We start from the raw sequence: 17,290 nt of genomic DNA, 5'->3' as shown, positions 1-17,290 counted from the left end.
ATCTTATACATCGTGGAGATGTTTACTGGTTCAAATGGCTCTGAGCACTATGGGACTTAACTGCTGAGGTCATCAGTCCCCTAGAACTTTGAACTACTTAAACCTAGCTAACCTAGGGACATGACACACGTCCATGCCCGTGGCATATATGTATAAAGAAAAGCATATATGTATAAAGAAAATTGCTTCTTCCATGATAATATTTAATTATGAGCTGGTCATTGTTATGTGCTACCCTGCTGTGAATGAAACTGTTCTGTCTTGATTTATAGGCTAGTCAGAATTAACAAATATTTTATTTTCCAAAGCTAACAACTGTTCACTACTCTTTATCTCATGTTGGAGCTTGGAAAAAGTGCTACCAGCAATTATTTGATTCTTATCCATCTGATTCAGGTTTTTGCATCTTATATGACTATTCTTCCAATTTAGGATATTTGATTTCTTGAAATCTCTTTCTCTCTGCATGGTTGCCGTAAAGATTTTTTCCAATGGAACTAATGGATTTTATCATGTGAAGATCTAACTACTACTGTATATGCACACAAAGAATACTGTCCTAGGTGCTAAGATTGTTTAAATGTATCCATAGTACATTTTTTATGATGTGCCTCCATGTGTGTGAATTTTAGCTCAGTCCAAAGATTTTTACTGACTAGCGATATACACAGGAAATTCTGCATTAATTGTGAAAAATGGTACCTTGGTTATTTATTGGTGTAGTGAATGCTCATCAGCTAATTGTTAAGAAAAATTGAATTTCATAAAACAGTCAGAATAAATAAGTGAATATTTTTTATTATTATGTTAACACTATTTCTTCTGTTTTCAGAGGCACCAGAAATTGATCCAATTGTAATCAAACGTGACTTGCAACTGGGCATGCGGATGCATCTTGTTTGTGTAGTAAGTAAAGGGGACTTCCCGATACTGATTCAGTGGCTAAAAGATGGAAGTCCCATACCAGAGGACCAAGATGTTGCCGAGAAGATCCTAGATGAATACTCAAGTACGCTGAGTTTCAGCAGTCTGGCTGTAAAACATAATGGAAATTACACCTGCCAAGCTTCAAATGCTGCTGCATCCAGGAACTACTCTGTGGAAATAATTGTAAATGGTTAGAATTTACTTTTAGCAATTTAAGGAAGTATTTCATATAGTTAAATGATGCCCAATGCTGCTTCTTATTCAGTCCACTCTGTATTTGCATAGACTAATATTCATTATAATACGTGTAATGTTCTGTGGTTGCTGCTGTCTCTCATTTCTACCCAGTTTTTACATCAGCATCTATACTCTGCCAGTCACAGTGAAGTTCATGGCAGGGGGGAAGTTGCCATTGTGCCACATATTAGGGTTTTCATTCATTCCAGATGCATAAAAAGCATGGGAAGAGTGACTGCACATCTCTGCAGATGCTATAATTAGTCAGTTCCTATGAAAGTAATACAAGGTATTACAAAATGGTGTTTTATAGATTTGGAAGACTATAGAGAACAAAAAATTTGAATATTTTTAGGTAAAAAACATGTAACAGGATATATAAAATAATGTTTCAACAGCCACAACTGAGCTATTGAATAATCCATTTTGTACCTGTTCAAGAATTCTCAGGCAAGATTCACAGCGAGCATTTGGGCTGGTACTGTTGATCACCTTACTGGACCACACATTTTGCCAGATTGCTTGACTGGTGCATGGTATTTGAGCTCCTGGTGTATGCCTTGCCTGAACTTCTGGAGAATATTTCCTTGCAACTGCGCACTTGTTTGTGGCTTCAGCTCATGGATGATTCAGCACAGTTTGATTATTGGACCAGGGCATATCTTGCAGACAACCTCAGGCAGAGGGAAAACTGAATGGGATGCCCAATGCCCAGTCCTATGGCCTGCACACTCCCCTGACCTCACTGCTCTTCATTCCTTCCTCTGCAGTTATGTAAAGTCTCTCCTGTACTAAGCACCAGTAGAAACAATACCTGAGTTTATTGAGTGTATCTTTACAGCATTTGATACCATCAGAGGGGATCACAGAATCTTACAGAGAATCAGATAGAACATGGTGCACTGTTGAACATTTTGTAATGAAGCTGGTAGTAGTCACATTGAACATTTACTCAACAGTAGTGAAGCCACATGTTCAATTTATATTATTTGATTGTTCTTTTCTGCCAGTAAACTTTTCTAAATTACAGTATTTTGGTTTTTCACTTAGCCTTCCAAATGCATAGAACATGCATTGTGCAATAGAAACTGTATTTCATATTTCTTGCTACAGGTTCCTCATATTAAAAGATTCAAAATTTCATCTTCTACAGTCTCTAAAATTTTTAAAACAACATTCTGTAACACCCTATACACAGTTGTATTACAGCCCTAGATTCCCCACTTACAGCCAGGTGCTTGTTCAAACCGACCGAGAATTTGTTTTTTTTTTAATTATTTTTTTTATTGCATTTTTCGAAAGGTATATATGTCTAGAATGTTGGGACAAAAAGGTTTTTTAATCCACCCATTACAAAAGTTTCTATAGCCCATTGTTCAGTCAGTGTCACAGCTGCCAAGGTATGCTCTCAGCTAGAGATGCCTGGCTCAGGTAGAAAACTTGTCATGCTGCATGTCCACAAAATGATTTATATTGCAGTACAATTACAAACATATTCGTTGATAAAGCTGATGAACAACATGTGCAGGCTGCTGAATGTTGTATGTCCAGCTCATCCAGAACGGCTTTCTTGTCTAGAAAAATGAAGGAATTGCTGTCCAGCAACAATTTGGGTTAGCTGAAGGGTTCATATACGCTCTTGGAATTGCACTTCTTTTGGTCAAATTTTTTTCAAAATTCGTCAAAACATAAATTTTGGCCTGCTGTATTGGATTGGCCATTTTCAGTTTTGAAGATCTAACTTCAGATTTGTGTTCAACAACAACAAAAATATATAACAACATGTAGTTTTTGTGCAGATTGGACTAAAATGTATATAAAGGTTTTCCCAAACCACTAAATCAGTTTATCCTCAGAAACAACTTTTAAAACTGTGCCCAGCATAACGTAAGTGGTTCACTGTTTTAACTTCTATCTGTGACCCCTGGAGAACAAATACTTTTCTGGGGCACTGATACCGATGACATATGAAATTCTTTAATATTAATTATTTTTCACAAATCCATAAAGAGTGAAACAAACCCCTAAAAATCAAACTCAAAGTTTGAGTTGGCATCATATTGATAAATTTAAGGTTATTTCATTGTGGTTAGGAAAACATGAAATGAAATGAGCATATGGCATTGTTGGCCGGGAGGCCCCATCCAGGGAAGTTTGGCCACCGAGTGCAAGTCTTATTTCAATCGAAACCACATTGGGCGACTTGCGTGCCAGTGATGAGGATGAAATGAAGATGACAACACAACACCGAGTTCACAAGTGGAGAAAATATCCAACTCCACCAGGAATCGAACCTGGGCCCACTGCATGGGAGGCAAGCACAGCTAAGCAGGCAATTATTATGGTTAGGTATTAGCTCCCATAAATTCAGTATCGCAGCAACTGATGTTATCCATTTTTTATTCCAGATAACCCGCAGAGGCTGTACTTCACACAGTCTGCGTACCTCAAACTTGCAGACTCTTGATGAAACCATAAATTATGTTCATCATTTTTGTTATTTTTTTATTGAAAGTGTAAAATAAAGTTCCAGGTATGGTCAACCATAAAATCCATACAGGTCCTGTGAATGTCTTTTCATTGTCTCAAAAAGATATATGAACTTTGCCAATTTTTTGCTCATTTGAAAGAGAACATGCTATTAATACTGACTCTTGAAACTTAGTAAATAGTCTTTTATGGAAAAGTTGGAGTTTGTTTTCAAGCATCTGCCTATTCAGGTTTTTCATCATCTCTGTGGGTCAAGGGAGAGTGTTACCATGCTGTGTCAACAATGATATTATCTTAGAAAAATCTTAACAATTACAAATGTCCATCCTATTATTGCAACTGAAAGCAGCTCGCTCCTATAAATTGTAATGAACGTTCCACAAGCATGTACATGCAGATGTAATTTCAAATAACATCACATGATCATTTAATTAGGTGTCATATTATTCTTGTCACTGACTAGGATTTTTATCTATCATTGACATTATAGATGATATTCAGACACAACAAGATTGTTGTGGATAAATTGTACCTATAATGTCAATGATAGATAAAAATCCTAGTCATGGTTCAGAATAAAATGACATCTAATTACATTTTCATTTGTTGAAACTGTTAGACAGTGTGATAGAAAACATATTTAAACTGAAAATTCATACTATAAATTCCTCCATCTCACTGCTACTGCAGCGAATCATCACGTACCTAATATTATGCTGCTCTCAACTTGAGTCTCAATATCCTTACCATGTCTCTACTCATTTTCTTCTCTGTTGACTTTTTAAATTCATTTTTATAGTAGAAATAAGGTTTCATGATATTCTTGGGGCACACATCCTACCCATTTTCTCCTTTCTTGGTTTTTCAAACTCTTTGTTCTTTCAATCCTATGAGGCATCACTGTCTTTGAGTATTTTCAAGGATTTCACTGTTTATTTCTGAAACCTACCTATTCATCACTGATAATTACCTGCAGGTGCCCAATTACTTCTTCTCACATCCTTGGGTCCATCCCACAATCTTTCCCAGGAGTCTATCCCTCTCCTCACCCCTACCACTCCCCACACTCATACATTTATTTATTTATTTTTGAGTCATCAGTCTCCTGACTGTTTTGATTCTGCCCACTACAAATTCCTCTTGTGTGCATTTAAAGCTTATGTCCTTGATTACATGCAGGATGTATTACAGAGCCTGTATTCCCCCATAGTTCGTACCCTCTACAGCTCCCTCAAGGACTACAGATGTCCTGTCGTCCTGTCCCTTGTCTGCAGCTCATCATCTAGTCGCTAGCATTGCTGCCTCTGGATCACGGGGTCCTAGCTTTGATTCCCGGCCAGCTTGGGGATTTCCTCTGCCCAGGAACTGGGTGCTTGTGTTGCCCTCCTCCTCCTCCTCCTCCTCATCATCATCATCATCATTCGGGACAGTGGTTGGACTGGACTGTGTACAGAAATTGGGCTCTGTGAAAATTGGGACTTTGTACAGGCGCTGATGACCATGCAGTTGAGTGCTCCACAAACCAATCATCATCATCATCATCCTGTCCCTTCTTCTTGTCAGTGTTTTCCATATATTCCTTTCCTTGTTGATTCTGTGCAGAACCTCCCCATTCCTTAGTGTATCAGTCCACCTGATTCTCAACATTCTTCTGTAGCATTAGACCTCAAATACTTCCTTATCTTCTGTTTCAGTTTTCCAGCGGCCTATGTTTCACTACCGTACAATTCTATGCTCCACACATACATTCTCAGAATTTTCTTCCTCAAATTAACGCCTGTATTAGTATACTTCTCTTGGCAAGGAATGCACTTTTTGCCAGTGCTAGTCTGCTTTTTATCTCCTATTTGCTCCACCCCTCATGGATTAATTTGCTGCCTAGGTACCACAATTATTTAGTTTTGTTTGCTTTTTGATCCCTAATTCTGATGTTACGTTGCATGCTGTTCTTATTTCTGCGACTTCTCATTACTTTCCTATTTCTTCAATTTACTCTCAATCCATATTCTGTAATCATTGGACTGTTCATTTTATTCAACAGATTCCATATTTTTTTCACTTTCACTTGAACTTTTCTTTTGCTTCCATCATAGATTGAATAGTAATTGTCAAAGACTATGTATCTGTCCTACACACTGTTTAATCCAAGCACTTCGTTCTTATCTTTCTCTCTTATTGTTGTCTATTTTTCTCATAATTTCGACCACTTGGCGTCACTTTATATTCTCACTTTCTCCAGGTTGACAAATCCTATGAAGATCTCTTGATTTTTCTTCACTCTTGCTTCAGTTATGAGCTGGAATGTCAAAAATGAGTGCTGCATTTACCTTTCCTAAAGATAAACTGATTGTGATCTAACAGATCACCAGTTTTCTTTTTCATTCTTCTGTGTATTACTATTGTCAGCACCTTGGACGCAGGAGCTATTAAGCTGATTGTGTGATAATTCTGACACTTGTTGGCTCTTGTTACCTTCGGAATTGTGTGGATGGCGTTTTTTGAAAAACGAAGTCTGATGGTATATTGCCAGTCTCATAAATTCTACACACTAATGTGAATAGTCATTTTGTTGCCACTACCTCCATTGATTTCAGAAATTCCAATAGAATGCTGTTGATCCCTTCTGCCTTATTTAATCGTAAGTCATCCAAAGCTCTTTTAAATTCTGTTTTCAATATTGGAACCCTTGTCTCCTCCATGTTGACCTCTGTTTCTTCTGTTGCATCATCAGACAAGTCCTATACCCTACATCTACATCTACATCTACATCCGTACTCCGCAATCCACCTGACGGTGTGTGGCGGAGGGTACCCTGAGTACGTCTATCGGTTCTCCCTTCTATTCCAGTCTCGTATTGTACGTGGAAAGAAGGATTGTCGGTATGCTTCTGTGTGGGCTCTAATCTCTCTGATTTTATCCTCATGGTCTCTTCGCGAGATATACGTAGGAGGGAGCAATATACTGCTTGACTCTTCGGTGAAGGTATGTTCTCGAAACTTTAACAAAAGCCCGTACCGAGCTACTGAGCGTCTCTCCTGCAGAGTCTTCCACTGGAGTTTATCTATCATCTCCGTAACGCTTTCACAATTACTAAATGATCCTGTAACGAAGCGCGCTGCTCTCCGTTGGATCTTCTCTATCTCTTCTATCAACCCTACCTGGTGCGGATCCCACACTGCTGAGCAGTATTCAAGCATTGGGCGAACAAGCGTACTGTAACCTACTTCCTATGTTTTCGGATTGCATTTCCTTAGGATTCTTCCAATGAATCTCAGTCTGGCATCTGCTTTACCGACGATCAACTTCATATGATAATTCCATTTTAAATCACTCCTAATGCGTACTCCCAGATAATTTATGGAATTAACTGCTTCCAGTTGCTGACCTGCTATTTTGTAGCTAAATGATAAGGGACCTATCTTTCTATGTATTCGCATCACATTACACTTCGCTACATTGAGATTCAATTGCCATTCCGTGCACCATGCGTCAATTCGCTGCAGATCCTCCTGCATTTCAGTACAATTTTCCATTGTTGCAACCTCTCGATACACCACAGCATCATCTGCAAAAAGCCTCAGTGAACTTCCGATGTCATCCACCAGGTCATTTATGTATATTGTGAATAGCAACGGTCCTATGACACTCCCCTGCGGCACACCTGAAATCACTCTTACTTCGGAATACTTCTCTCCATTGAGAATGACATGCTGCGTTCTGTTATCTAGGAACTCCTCAATCCAATCACACAATTGATCTGATAGTCCGTATGCTCTCACTTTGTTCATTAAACGACTGTGGGGAACTGTGTCAAACGCTTTGCGGAAGTCAAGAAACACGGCATCTACCTGTGAACCTGTGTCTAAGGCCCTCTGAGTCTCGTGGATGAATAGCGCGAGCTGGGTTTCACACGATCGTCTTTTTCGAAACCCATGCTGATTCCTACAGAGTAGATTTCTAATCTCCAGAAAAGACATTATACTCGAACATAATACGTGTTCCAAAATTCTACAACTGATCGACGTTAGAGATATAGGTCTATAGTTCTGCACATCTGTTCGACGTCCCTTCTTGAGAACGGGGATGACCTGTGCCCTTTTCCAATCCTTTGGAACGCTTCGCTCTTCTAGAGACCTACGGTACACCGCTGCAAGAAGGGGGGCAAGTTCCTTCGCGTACTCTGTGTAAAATCGAACTGGTATCCCATCAGGACCAGCGGCCTTTCCTCTTTTGAGCGATTTTAATTGTTTCTCTACCCCTCTGTCGTCTACTTCGATATCTACCATTTTGTCAACTGTGCGACAATCTAGAGAAGGAAGCACAGTGCAGTCTTCCTCTGTGAAACAGCTTTGGAAGAAGACATTTAGTAATTCGGCCTTTAGTCTGTCATCCTCTGTTTCAGTACCATTTTGGTCACAGAGTGTCTGGACATTTTGTTTTGATCCTCCTACCGCTTTGACATAGGACCAAAATTTCTTAGGATTTTCTGCCAAGTCAGTACATAGAACTTTACTTTCGAATTCATTGAAAGCCTCTCGCATAGCGCTCCTCACACTACATTTCGCTTCGCGTAATTTTTGTTTGTCTGCAAGGCTTTGGCTATGTTTATGTTTGCTGTGAAGTTCCCTTTGCTTCCGCAGCAGTTTTCTAACTCGGTTGTTGTACCACGGTGGCTCTTTTCCATCTCTTATGATCTTGCTTGGCACATACTCATCTAACGCATATTGTACCATGGTTTTGAACTTTGTCCACTGATCCTCAACACTATCTGCACTTGAGACAAAACTTTTGTGTTGAGCCGTCAGGTACTCTGTAATCTGCTTTTTGTCACTTTTGCTAAACAGAAAAATCTTCCTACCTTTTTTAATATTTCTATTTACGGCTGAAATCATCGACGCAGTAACCGCTTTATGGTCGCTGATTCCCTGTTCTGCATTAACTGATTCAGAGGCCTTTGTACAGTCTTTCCACCTATCTCCTCTTTCCTCTGCATTTAACAGTGGAATTCCTGTTGCACTGTTAATGTTATCATACTTGCTTTCGATTTCACTGAAGCTTGTATTGATTTCTCTATACACTAAGGCAGTCCTTCTGCCAAATCATTTCTTTTTCTATTTCTTCACATTTTTTAAACAACTGTTTTGCCTTAACTCCCCTGCACTGTCTATTTATTTTGTTCCAAAGTGACTTGCATTTCCATATTCATGAGTTTCCTTGCACATTTTTGTATTTCCTTCATTCCCATCAGCCGAAGTATTTCTTCTGTTATCCATGATCTCTTAGTAGTGCTTACTGTCTGCTGAGCTATTCATTATCACAGTATTTCCATATCCCACTTCTTTGTGCAATGATTCTTCCTAACTAGTCTCTTGAACTTCAGCCTACTGTTCGTCATTACTAAATCATGATTAGAGTCTGTATCTGCTCCTGGGTAAGCCTTACATTCCAAAATCTAATTTCAGGAGCTCTGTCTGACTATGATGTAATCTAACTGGGTTCATCTTCCTTCACATATTTAATTTTCCATTCAGTATCCTCTTGTATCTCCTCTATATCTGCATCCTCAGTTTGTGATATTGGCATGTATACCGGAATCTTGTTTCAGTTTTCTATTGATTCTGATGAGAACAACCTTGTCACTGAACTTCTGCCCTATTTTCCTGTTCTTATATAATGAATCCTACTCTTGTTATACAGCTTTCTGCTGCTGTTGACATTGTCCTACACTTGTCTGACCAGAAAACCTTGTCTTCTTTTGATTTCATTTTACTGTCCCACACTATATCTAGATTGAGCCTTTTAATTTCCCTTATCAGATTTTCTAGCTTCCCTACCACATTCAAACTTCTGAAACTCCACACCTTGACTCAAAGATTGTTACACTTCTTATGGTTGTTTAGACTTTTTCTCATGGTCAGCTTCCACTTGGCAGTCCCCTCCTGGAGAGCCAAATGGGAGTCTAGTCCAGAATCTTTTGCCTATGGAGAGATCGTCATGACACTTTTTCACTTACAGGCTGCATGTCTTGTGGATACACACAGTGTATATTCAGTGTAGTTGTTTCCTTTGCCTTCTGCATACTTGTGCCATTGACCATGACTGATTCTTCCATCTTTTAGGGGCAGTTTCACTCCCCAAAGACAAAAGAGAGTGCGCTGACCCTCTGTTCCCTTCTCCACCCTCTTTGACAAGGCTGTTGGCAGAATGGAGGTGACTTCTTATGCTGGAAATCTTCAGCTAACATTGCTGATATTTATTCAAAATGTAAGCAGTGCTGAGATTGGAACCTGGGACTGAAGACATATTGATTGATAGTCCAACAAGCTGCCCATAAACCACGGTTGCATTATCTTGTACATAATTCCTAATGTCCGTAAACCCTACCACCCAGTAAGCCACATCAACAACAACCATTTCCTCCACCAACCCTCCACTCTTCCTGTTGTTTACCACACAGAGTTCACTTACCACTGTTGATGCCACCTTCCTCTAAAGTATCATCCCTAATGCCCATGGACTTGCTGCTGCTGAACACGACCTTTCCCAATGCCTGACTGACTCCAAACTTGTAACCTCTCTTCTGGTCACCGTTACCAACTACATCCTAACCTACAGTTACTTCACCTTTGAAGGCATCACAAATTTTGTGGTACACCAATGGCCACCCACATGGCACCATCCTATGACACCGTATCCATGGGCCATCTGCCACCTGTGGCTGCTGCATCTGTAGTGAAAAGAGCAGTCCCCCTCCAGACATACCAAGGATCTTGCCTTCACATACTGAAATTACTTTCCCAACCCTGTACAGTAACACATCTTCCTTGCCTTGTCACTCCAGTCACCTACCACCTCCCACATTTCTATTGCCTGGCCACAGAGAGTGACTACCCTTGTGACTCAGTACCAACCAGTACTAGAGCAACTCAATCACATTCTCCACTAGGGCTTTGACTACCTTTGATCACGTTGAGAAATGAGGAATGTTCTGCCCACTGTCCTTCTCATCTCCCACAGGCCGCTTGGTGCTCAGCATTTGTTTTCAGGGTACGGGCTTGGTGACCCTCATGTTTCTGAGCTGGGGACTGGTGAGTGCAACCATCCTCTGTCACTGTAAGCTCTGGACATGTTTCAGCAACCACCGTGCAGTGTCGTGGAGGAACATTGTGTATCACTGGGAACAGGGATCTTGGCTCAACTGCCTGGATCATCAGGATGGTAGAAGGCTATATAAAAAAAATCTCTCAATTTCAGGGTGTGCTGTTTGCTGATGAGATGCATGGCTGTTGACGTGGAACAGTCATTAGCGGGCAACTTGTGGCGAACCTGCCACATCATAGTTGTATAAGTCTTACCTAGACATATGGGGCTGTGTCTAAGCTGACTTTTATTTCCCTAGCTGCTCATGGGACCAGGATGAATCCTTTGAAAACTTCACTTCCTCCTCCCAACAGAAAGCGTGGGCTACTGGTAGGTACCAACACCCAGTCTAACAAGAAGACTCATGTAGCCAGTCCTCCAGACTTGGGGATTACACAGACTCTTTCACTATCGAGTAACAGAACATATACTGGTGGTCAGAACGTTTTTTATAATTAAGTGGACAGAGGGGAGCTCTGAGAAGGATTCACCTTTTTACATAAAAAAGGATTAGAGGGAATTGATGGGAGTTTAAAATCTGTCAAGCACTTATGAAACATAACCCTGTTGGTAGAAACATCTAATTCCTAGCAAGTGAAGAACATCCAGAAAGCTCAATGCCTCAAGGAGTATGCAATAAAAAGTGAACTGCACAAAAACTTGAAATATAGCAAAGGTGTTACGACTTGAAGGATCTGGTTGATATTCCCCAAAAAGAGCTGAAAGCTGAGTGGTCCCAGGAATGCAACATTGATGTACAGAACATAATGAAATGAGTGGATTTCGATCTCATAAAATCAGATTCATTTATACTGATTTTCACAAGCACAAAACTTTCAGAGCACATTAAGGCTGATTTTCATTGCCTCAGTATGCGGCCTTATTTTCCCAACCCAATGTGCTGTCTTACACACCACTGCTTTATGCACACTACCTTAGGTTGTAAAGCAGAAGCCACTTGTGGGAAATGTGGTAAGGCTGCCCATGAAGGAGGTGGGTATTCATCTCCTCCAAACTGTGTAAACTGCTCTGGGGATCACCCTGTGTAGAGTAGGGACTGCAGTGTCTTTCTTTTTAGGCCAAAAAGATCTATAAGACCATGCAGCCCCTGGTGTTTGCTACCTCCCTTGCGTCTCTTCTTAAGCAGCAATTTCAGGCTAGTGATGCTGCTACACAAACAGAGGTTGCTAGTGTCTGCACTAATACCTCCGTTCGCCAGTGCACTTGTGCTGCTGCAGCACTTCAACGCCTTCACTTCCTCCCACTACATCAGACAGGCCCGTGGCTGCTAACTTTGGGGAGCTCCCTGCTCCTGCAAAGGTTCAGTCTGGCCCACTGTCCAGTGCTGCTGCTACCACTCTTGCGTTTGTAGCTCCAAAGTCTACCCAGCAAAAAATCAAAGGTCAGGCATCTGTTGCTGACAGAGTTGGCAATCAAACAGTCTGACAGTGACAATGTGATCCTATCTGAGTTCTCTCTCAACTCTTTGGTAGTGCTAATGGACCTTGTCAGACTGGGACAATCATCTTGTACCAAAACTGAGCCCTCACCCATTACAGGCTCCCCTTCCTGGCAGAAAGCCAGAGTGAAAGTGCAACCACATATTAGATGGCTCCCATATTGCAGTGGAACATTAATGGGTTATCTACACATGTAGACGAACTGAAACTGCTAGCACAGGAATGTCACCTGAGCCTGTGTTTACACTAAAACCATCTTAAAGTCACTGATGCCCTTGTGATACGGGGCTATCCCATCACTGAAAGGATAACCTCACTGGGGACAGTCACAGGAAACGTTGTTGTGTTGGTAAATAATGCGCATCACTCCTCTGCTATTGCTCTAACTACTGACCTGCGAGCAGTTGCTGTTAAAATTCACGCGTGTCAGAGGATCTTGTTTGATCACTATTTTCTCATTGTATCTACCTCCACAAGATGCAATAGACTCTGAGGCTCTCATAGATTGTGTGGAACAACTCCCTTGACCATTTTGCTGCTCGAAGGCTTAAATGGCCATCATGTCTTGTGGGGCTCAACCTCCACTTGTCCCCTGGGTTGGGTTTTTGGAGAGCCTCGTGACATCTCACGAGCTGTGCATCCTCATTACGAGTACTCTCACTCATTTCTGTGCTGCTGCTGGGTCATTCTCAGCCATCGGCCTCTCTGCTCTCCAGCCCTCATAGACTCTGTAATGTGAAGTCATTGATGAGCTTCTTTTTAGTGACCACTTCCCTCTCCGCATTCACCTACTGTATAGAGAAACCACCAAAATGGATGGTCAGAAGGGCTAACTGGACACTGTTCCACCAGCTCACTGTGTTTGAACACTGTGACAGTGTCCACGAATGGGTCGTGGGACAGTGTCCACTGATGAGTACTACATAGCAATCTGGGTCAGGCATGGAGCTCTTCAATGATTTGAGTACTACCCAATAGCAGAGAATCTCAAAAGCTTTTGGGTTGCAAGGGCCAAGACTTGATGCGTAATTAAGAAGAGCAAGAAAAGGTCAATTAACTGTTCCACGTGGTCTACAAAAGTGTGGGAAGCCATCAGGATTTCTGGTAAACACAATCATTTACTATAGACCAATTCACTGATGATGGCAGATTTTGCAGCTTGAGACACAGACACAAGTTGGATTGTTATTGGTTCCAAGTGATGTTTGTGGTAAATCCATACACATTCATTGCATTTGGAGAAAGTGGGTGTATTGTAAATTATGTCCCTTGCATGTTTGTACAGAACTATTCGCTTAGCACCACCATCAGCAGTGACAACTTGCAACAAATGGAATAAAAATGCAATAAATAACTCACTTTGATAATGTTTAATGCTATTGTTAGTTACAACATTCACATCAGAGTGCTGAAAACACTACTGAACACTCATTGGTTGCCGGAGAATGCATTATGTAGATGTGCAGAACAAATGTAAACTTGACTGCCATCGTTGATGACTCTAACTATAATAGCAGCAGTGCAGAAACTGGAGTGTCCCTAAACAGTACCCAGAGACATTGCACAGACACTGGCAGAGCATTTTGCAAACACTGCTGCCAATGTCAACCAGGATCTAGAATTTTGCTGCTACTGTGTGACTGTACAGAGGGGAAGTTGCACATCAGGTCCTACAGTTCAGTCTTACAAATACCCTTTCTGTAGGAGCTGGAATTGACACTGTCTGAGATTTGTTATACAGAACATGGTCATGAACAAATTCAGTACCGTGTACACTGACTTTTGCCAGCAAGGTTAAAATAAATCCCCCTTAGATGTTTTCATTTGATTTGATAGACAAGTCACTTCCCCAGCTCATGCAGAGAGGTAATTTTGATAGCTCTCCTCAAACCAGGGAAGGACTGCGCATGTCCCAGTAGTCACCAGAATATTGCTGTAATGAGCTGTGTAGGAAAGACATTGGAGCAATTGGTAACTGTCATCAGGTCTAGTTGTTAGAGACAGGCAACTTCTTAGCCACTCTCTGTGGATTTTGGAGATTCAGTCCACTGACGGCAACTTGTCTATGCTGTTGTTGTCATCTTCAGTCCTGAGACTGGTTTGATGCAGCTCTCCATGATACTCTTTTCTGTGCAAGCTTCTTCATCTCCCAGTAACTACTGCAACCTACATCCTTCTGAATCTGCTTAGTGTATTCATCTCTCGGTCTCCCTCTACGATTTTTACCCTCCACACTGCCCTCCAATGCTAAATTTGTGATCCCTTGATGCCTCAGAACATGTCCTACCAACCGGTCCCTCCCTCTTGTCAAGTTGTGTCACAAATTCCTCTTCTCCCCAATTTTATTCAGTACCTCCTCATTAGTTACTCAATCTACCCATATAATCTTCAGCATTCTCCTGTAGCACCACATTTTAAAAGCTTCTATTCTCTTCTTGTACAAACTATTTATTGTCCATGTTTCACTTCCATACATGGCTACACTACATAAAAATACTTTCCTGACACTTAAATCTATACTCTATGTTAGTAAATTTCTCTTCTTCAGAAACGCTTTTATTGCCTCTCTACTTTGACAATCATCAGTTATTTTGCTCCCTAAATGGCAGAACTCATCTACTACTTTAAGTATCTCAATTCCCTTAGCATCATCTGATTTAATTAGACTACATTCCATTATCCTCGTTTTGCTCTTGTTGATGTTCATCTTATATCCTCCTTTCAAGACACTGTCTGTTCCATTCAACTGCTCTTCCAAGTCCTCCTCTGACAGAATTACAATGTCATCGGAAAACCTCAAAGTTTTTATTTCTTCTCCATGGATTTTAATTCCTACTCCAAATTTTTATTTTGTTTCCTTTACTGCTTGCTCAACATAGAGATTGAATAACATCGGGGAGAGGCTACAACCCTGTCTCACTACCTTCTCAACCACTATTTCCCTTTCATGCCCCTCGACTCATAACTGCCATCTGGCTTGTGTACAAATTGTAAATAGCCCTTCGCTCCCTATATTTTACCCCTGCCACCTTTAGTATTTGAAAGAGAGTATTCCAGTCAACATTGTCAAAATCTTTCCCTAAGTCTACAAATGCTACAAATGGAGGTTTGCCTTTCCTTAATCTTTCTTCTAAGATAATTCATAAAGTCAGTATTGCCTCACATGTTCCAACATTTCTACGGAATCCAAATTGATCTTCCCAGGGTCAGCTTCTACCAGTTTCTCCAATTGTCTCTAAAGAATTCATGTTAGTATTTTGCAGCTGTGACTTATTAAACTGATAGTTTGGTAATTTTCACATCTGTGAACACCTGCTTTCTTTGGGATTGGAATTATTATATTCTTCTTGAAGTCTGAGGGTATTTTGCCTGTCTCATACATCTCGCTCACCAGATGGTAGAGTTTTGTCAGGTCTGGCTCTCCCAAGGCCGTCAGTACTTCTAATGGAATGTTGTCTACTCCTGACGCCTTGTTTCGACTGATGTCTTTCAGTGCTCTGTCAAACTCTTCATGCAGTATCGTATCTCCCATTTCATCTATATGTACATCCTCTTGCATTTCTATAATATTGTCCTCAAGTACATCACCCTTGTATAGACCCTCTATATACTCCTTCCACCTTTCTGCTTTCCCTTCTTTGCTTAGAACTGGGTTTCCATCTGAGCTCTTGATATTCATACAAGTGGTTCTCTTATCTCCAAAGGTCTCTTTAATTTTCCTGTAGGCAGTATCTGTCTTACACCTAGTGAGATAAGCCTCTACATCCTTACATTTGTCCCTTGGCCATCCCTGCTTAGCCATTTTCCACTTCCTGTCGATCTCATTTTTGAGACGTTTGTAGTCCTTTTTGCCAGCTTCATTTACTGCATTTTTATATTTTTTCCTTTCATCAGTTAAAGTCAGTATTTCCTCTGTCACCCAAGGGTTTCTACTAGCCCTCCTTTGTTTTACCTAATTAATCCTCTGCTGCCTTCACTACTTCATCCCTCAGAGCTACCCATTCTTCTTCTACTGTATTTCTTTTCCCCCTTCCTGTCAATTGTTCCCTTATGCTCTCCCTGAAACTCTGTACAATCTCTGGTTTAGTCAGTTTATCCAGGTCCCATCTCCTTAAATTCCCCCCTTTTCGCAGATTCTTTAGTTTTAATCTACAGTTCATAACCAATAGATTGCGGTCAGAGTCCGCATCTGCCCCTGGAAATGTCTTACAATTTAAAACCTGGTTCCTAAATCTCTGTCTTACCATTATATAATCTATCTGATACCTCTAGTATCTCCAGGATTCTTCCACATTTATATACAACCTTCTTTTATGATTCTTGAACCAAGTGTTAGCTATGATTAAGTTATGCTCTGTGCAAAATTCTACCAGACAGCTACCTCTTTCATTTCTTATCTCCAATCCATATTCACCTACTATGATTCCTTCTCTCCCTTTTCCTACTCTTGAATTCCAGTCACCCATGACTATTAAATTTTTGTCTCCCTTCACTACCTGAATAATTTCTTTTATCTCATCATACATTTCATCAATTTCTTCATCATCTGCAGAGCTAGTTGGCATGTAATCTTGTACTACTGTAGTAGGCATGGGCTTCGTGTGTATCTTGGCCACAATAATGCGTTCACTATGCTGTTTGTAGTAGCTTACCCGCACTCCTACTTTTTTATTCATTATTAAACATACTCGTGCATTACCCATATTTGACTTTGTATTTATAACCCTGTATTTCACCTGACCAAAAGTCTTGTTCCTCCTGCCACTGAACTTCACTAATTCCCATTATATCCTACTTTAACTTATCCATTTCCTTTTTTAAATTTTCTTACCTTCCTGCCCGATTAAGGGATCTGACATTCCACCCATGGGGGACAATTTTACCTCCAGAATATTTTACACAAGAGGAAGCCATCATCATTTAACCATACAGTAAATGTGCATGCCCTCAGGGAAAATTACAACTGTAGTTTCCCTTTGCTTCCAGCCGTTCGCAGTACCAGCACAGCAAGGCTGTTTTGGTTAGTGTTACAAGGC

At 40.6% G+C, this 17,290-nt stretch overlaps 1 protein-coding gene across 1 annotated transcript in view; it reads left to right on the top strand.

Moving 5' to 3' along the window:
• Window positions 1–695: 695 nt before the first annotated feature.
• LOC126335624 (Down syndrome cell adhesion molecule-like protein Dscam2) overlaps window positions 696–17,290 on the top strand; it is a 178,530-nt gene continuing 161,935 nt past the window's right edge. Inside the window, exons 1-2 of the mRNA XM_049999079.1 lie at window positions 696–717; window positions 833–1,117. Coding sequence (XP_049855036.1) covers window positions 696–717; window positions 833–1,117 — 307 coding nt within the window. The remainder of the gene's footprint in view (window positions 718–832; window positions 1,118–17,290) is intronic.

Source organism: Schistocerca gregaria, chromosome 2 (genome assembly GCF_023897955.1).
Source record: "Schistocerca gregaria isolate iqSchGreg1 chromosome 2, iqSchGreg1.2, whole genome shotgun sequence".
Classification (NCBI taxonomy): Eukaryota; Metazoa; Arthropoda; class Insecta; order Orthoptera; family Acrididae; genus Schistocerca; species Schistocerca gregaria.
Note: the sequence above shows the minus strand (reverse complement) of the source record. Positions and strands in the feature narration are given on the sequence as shown.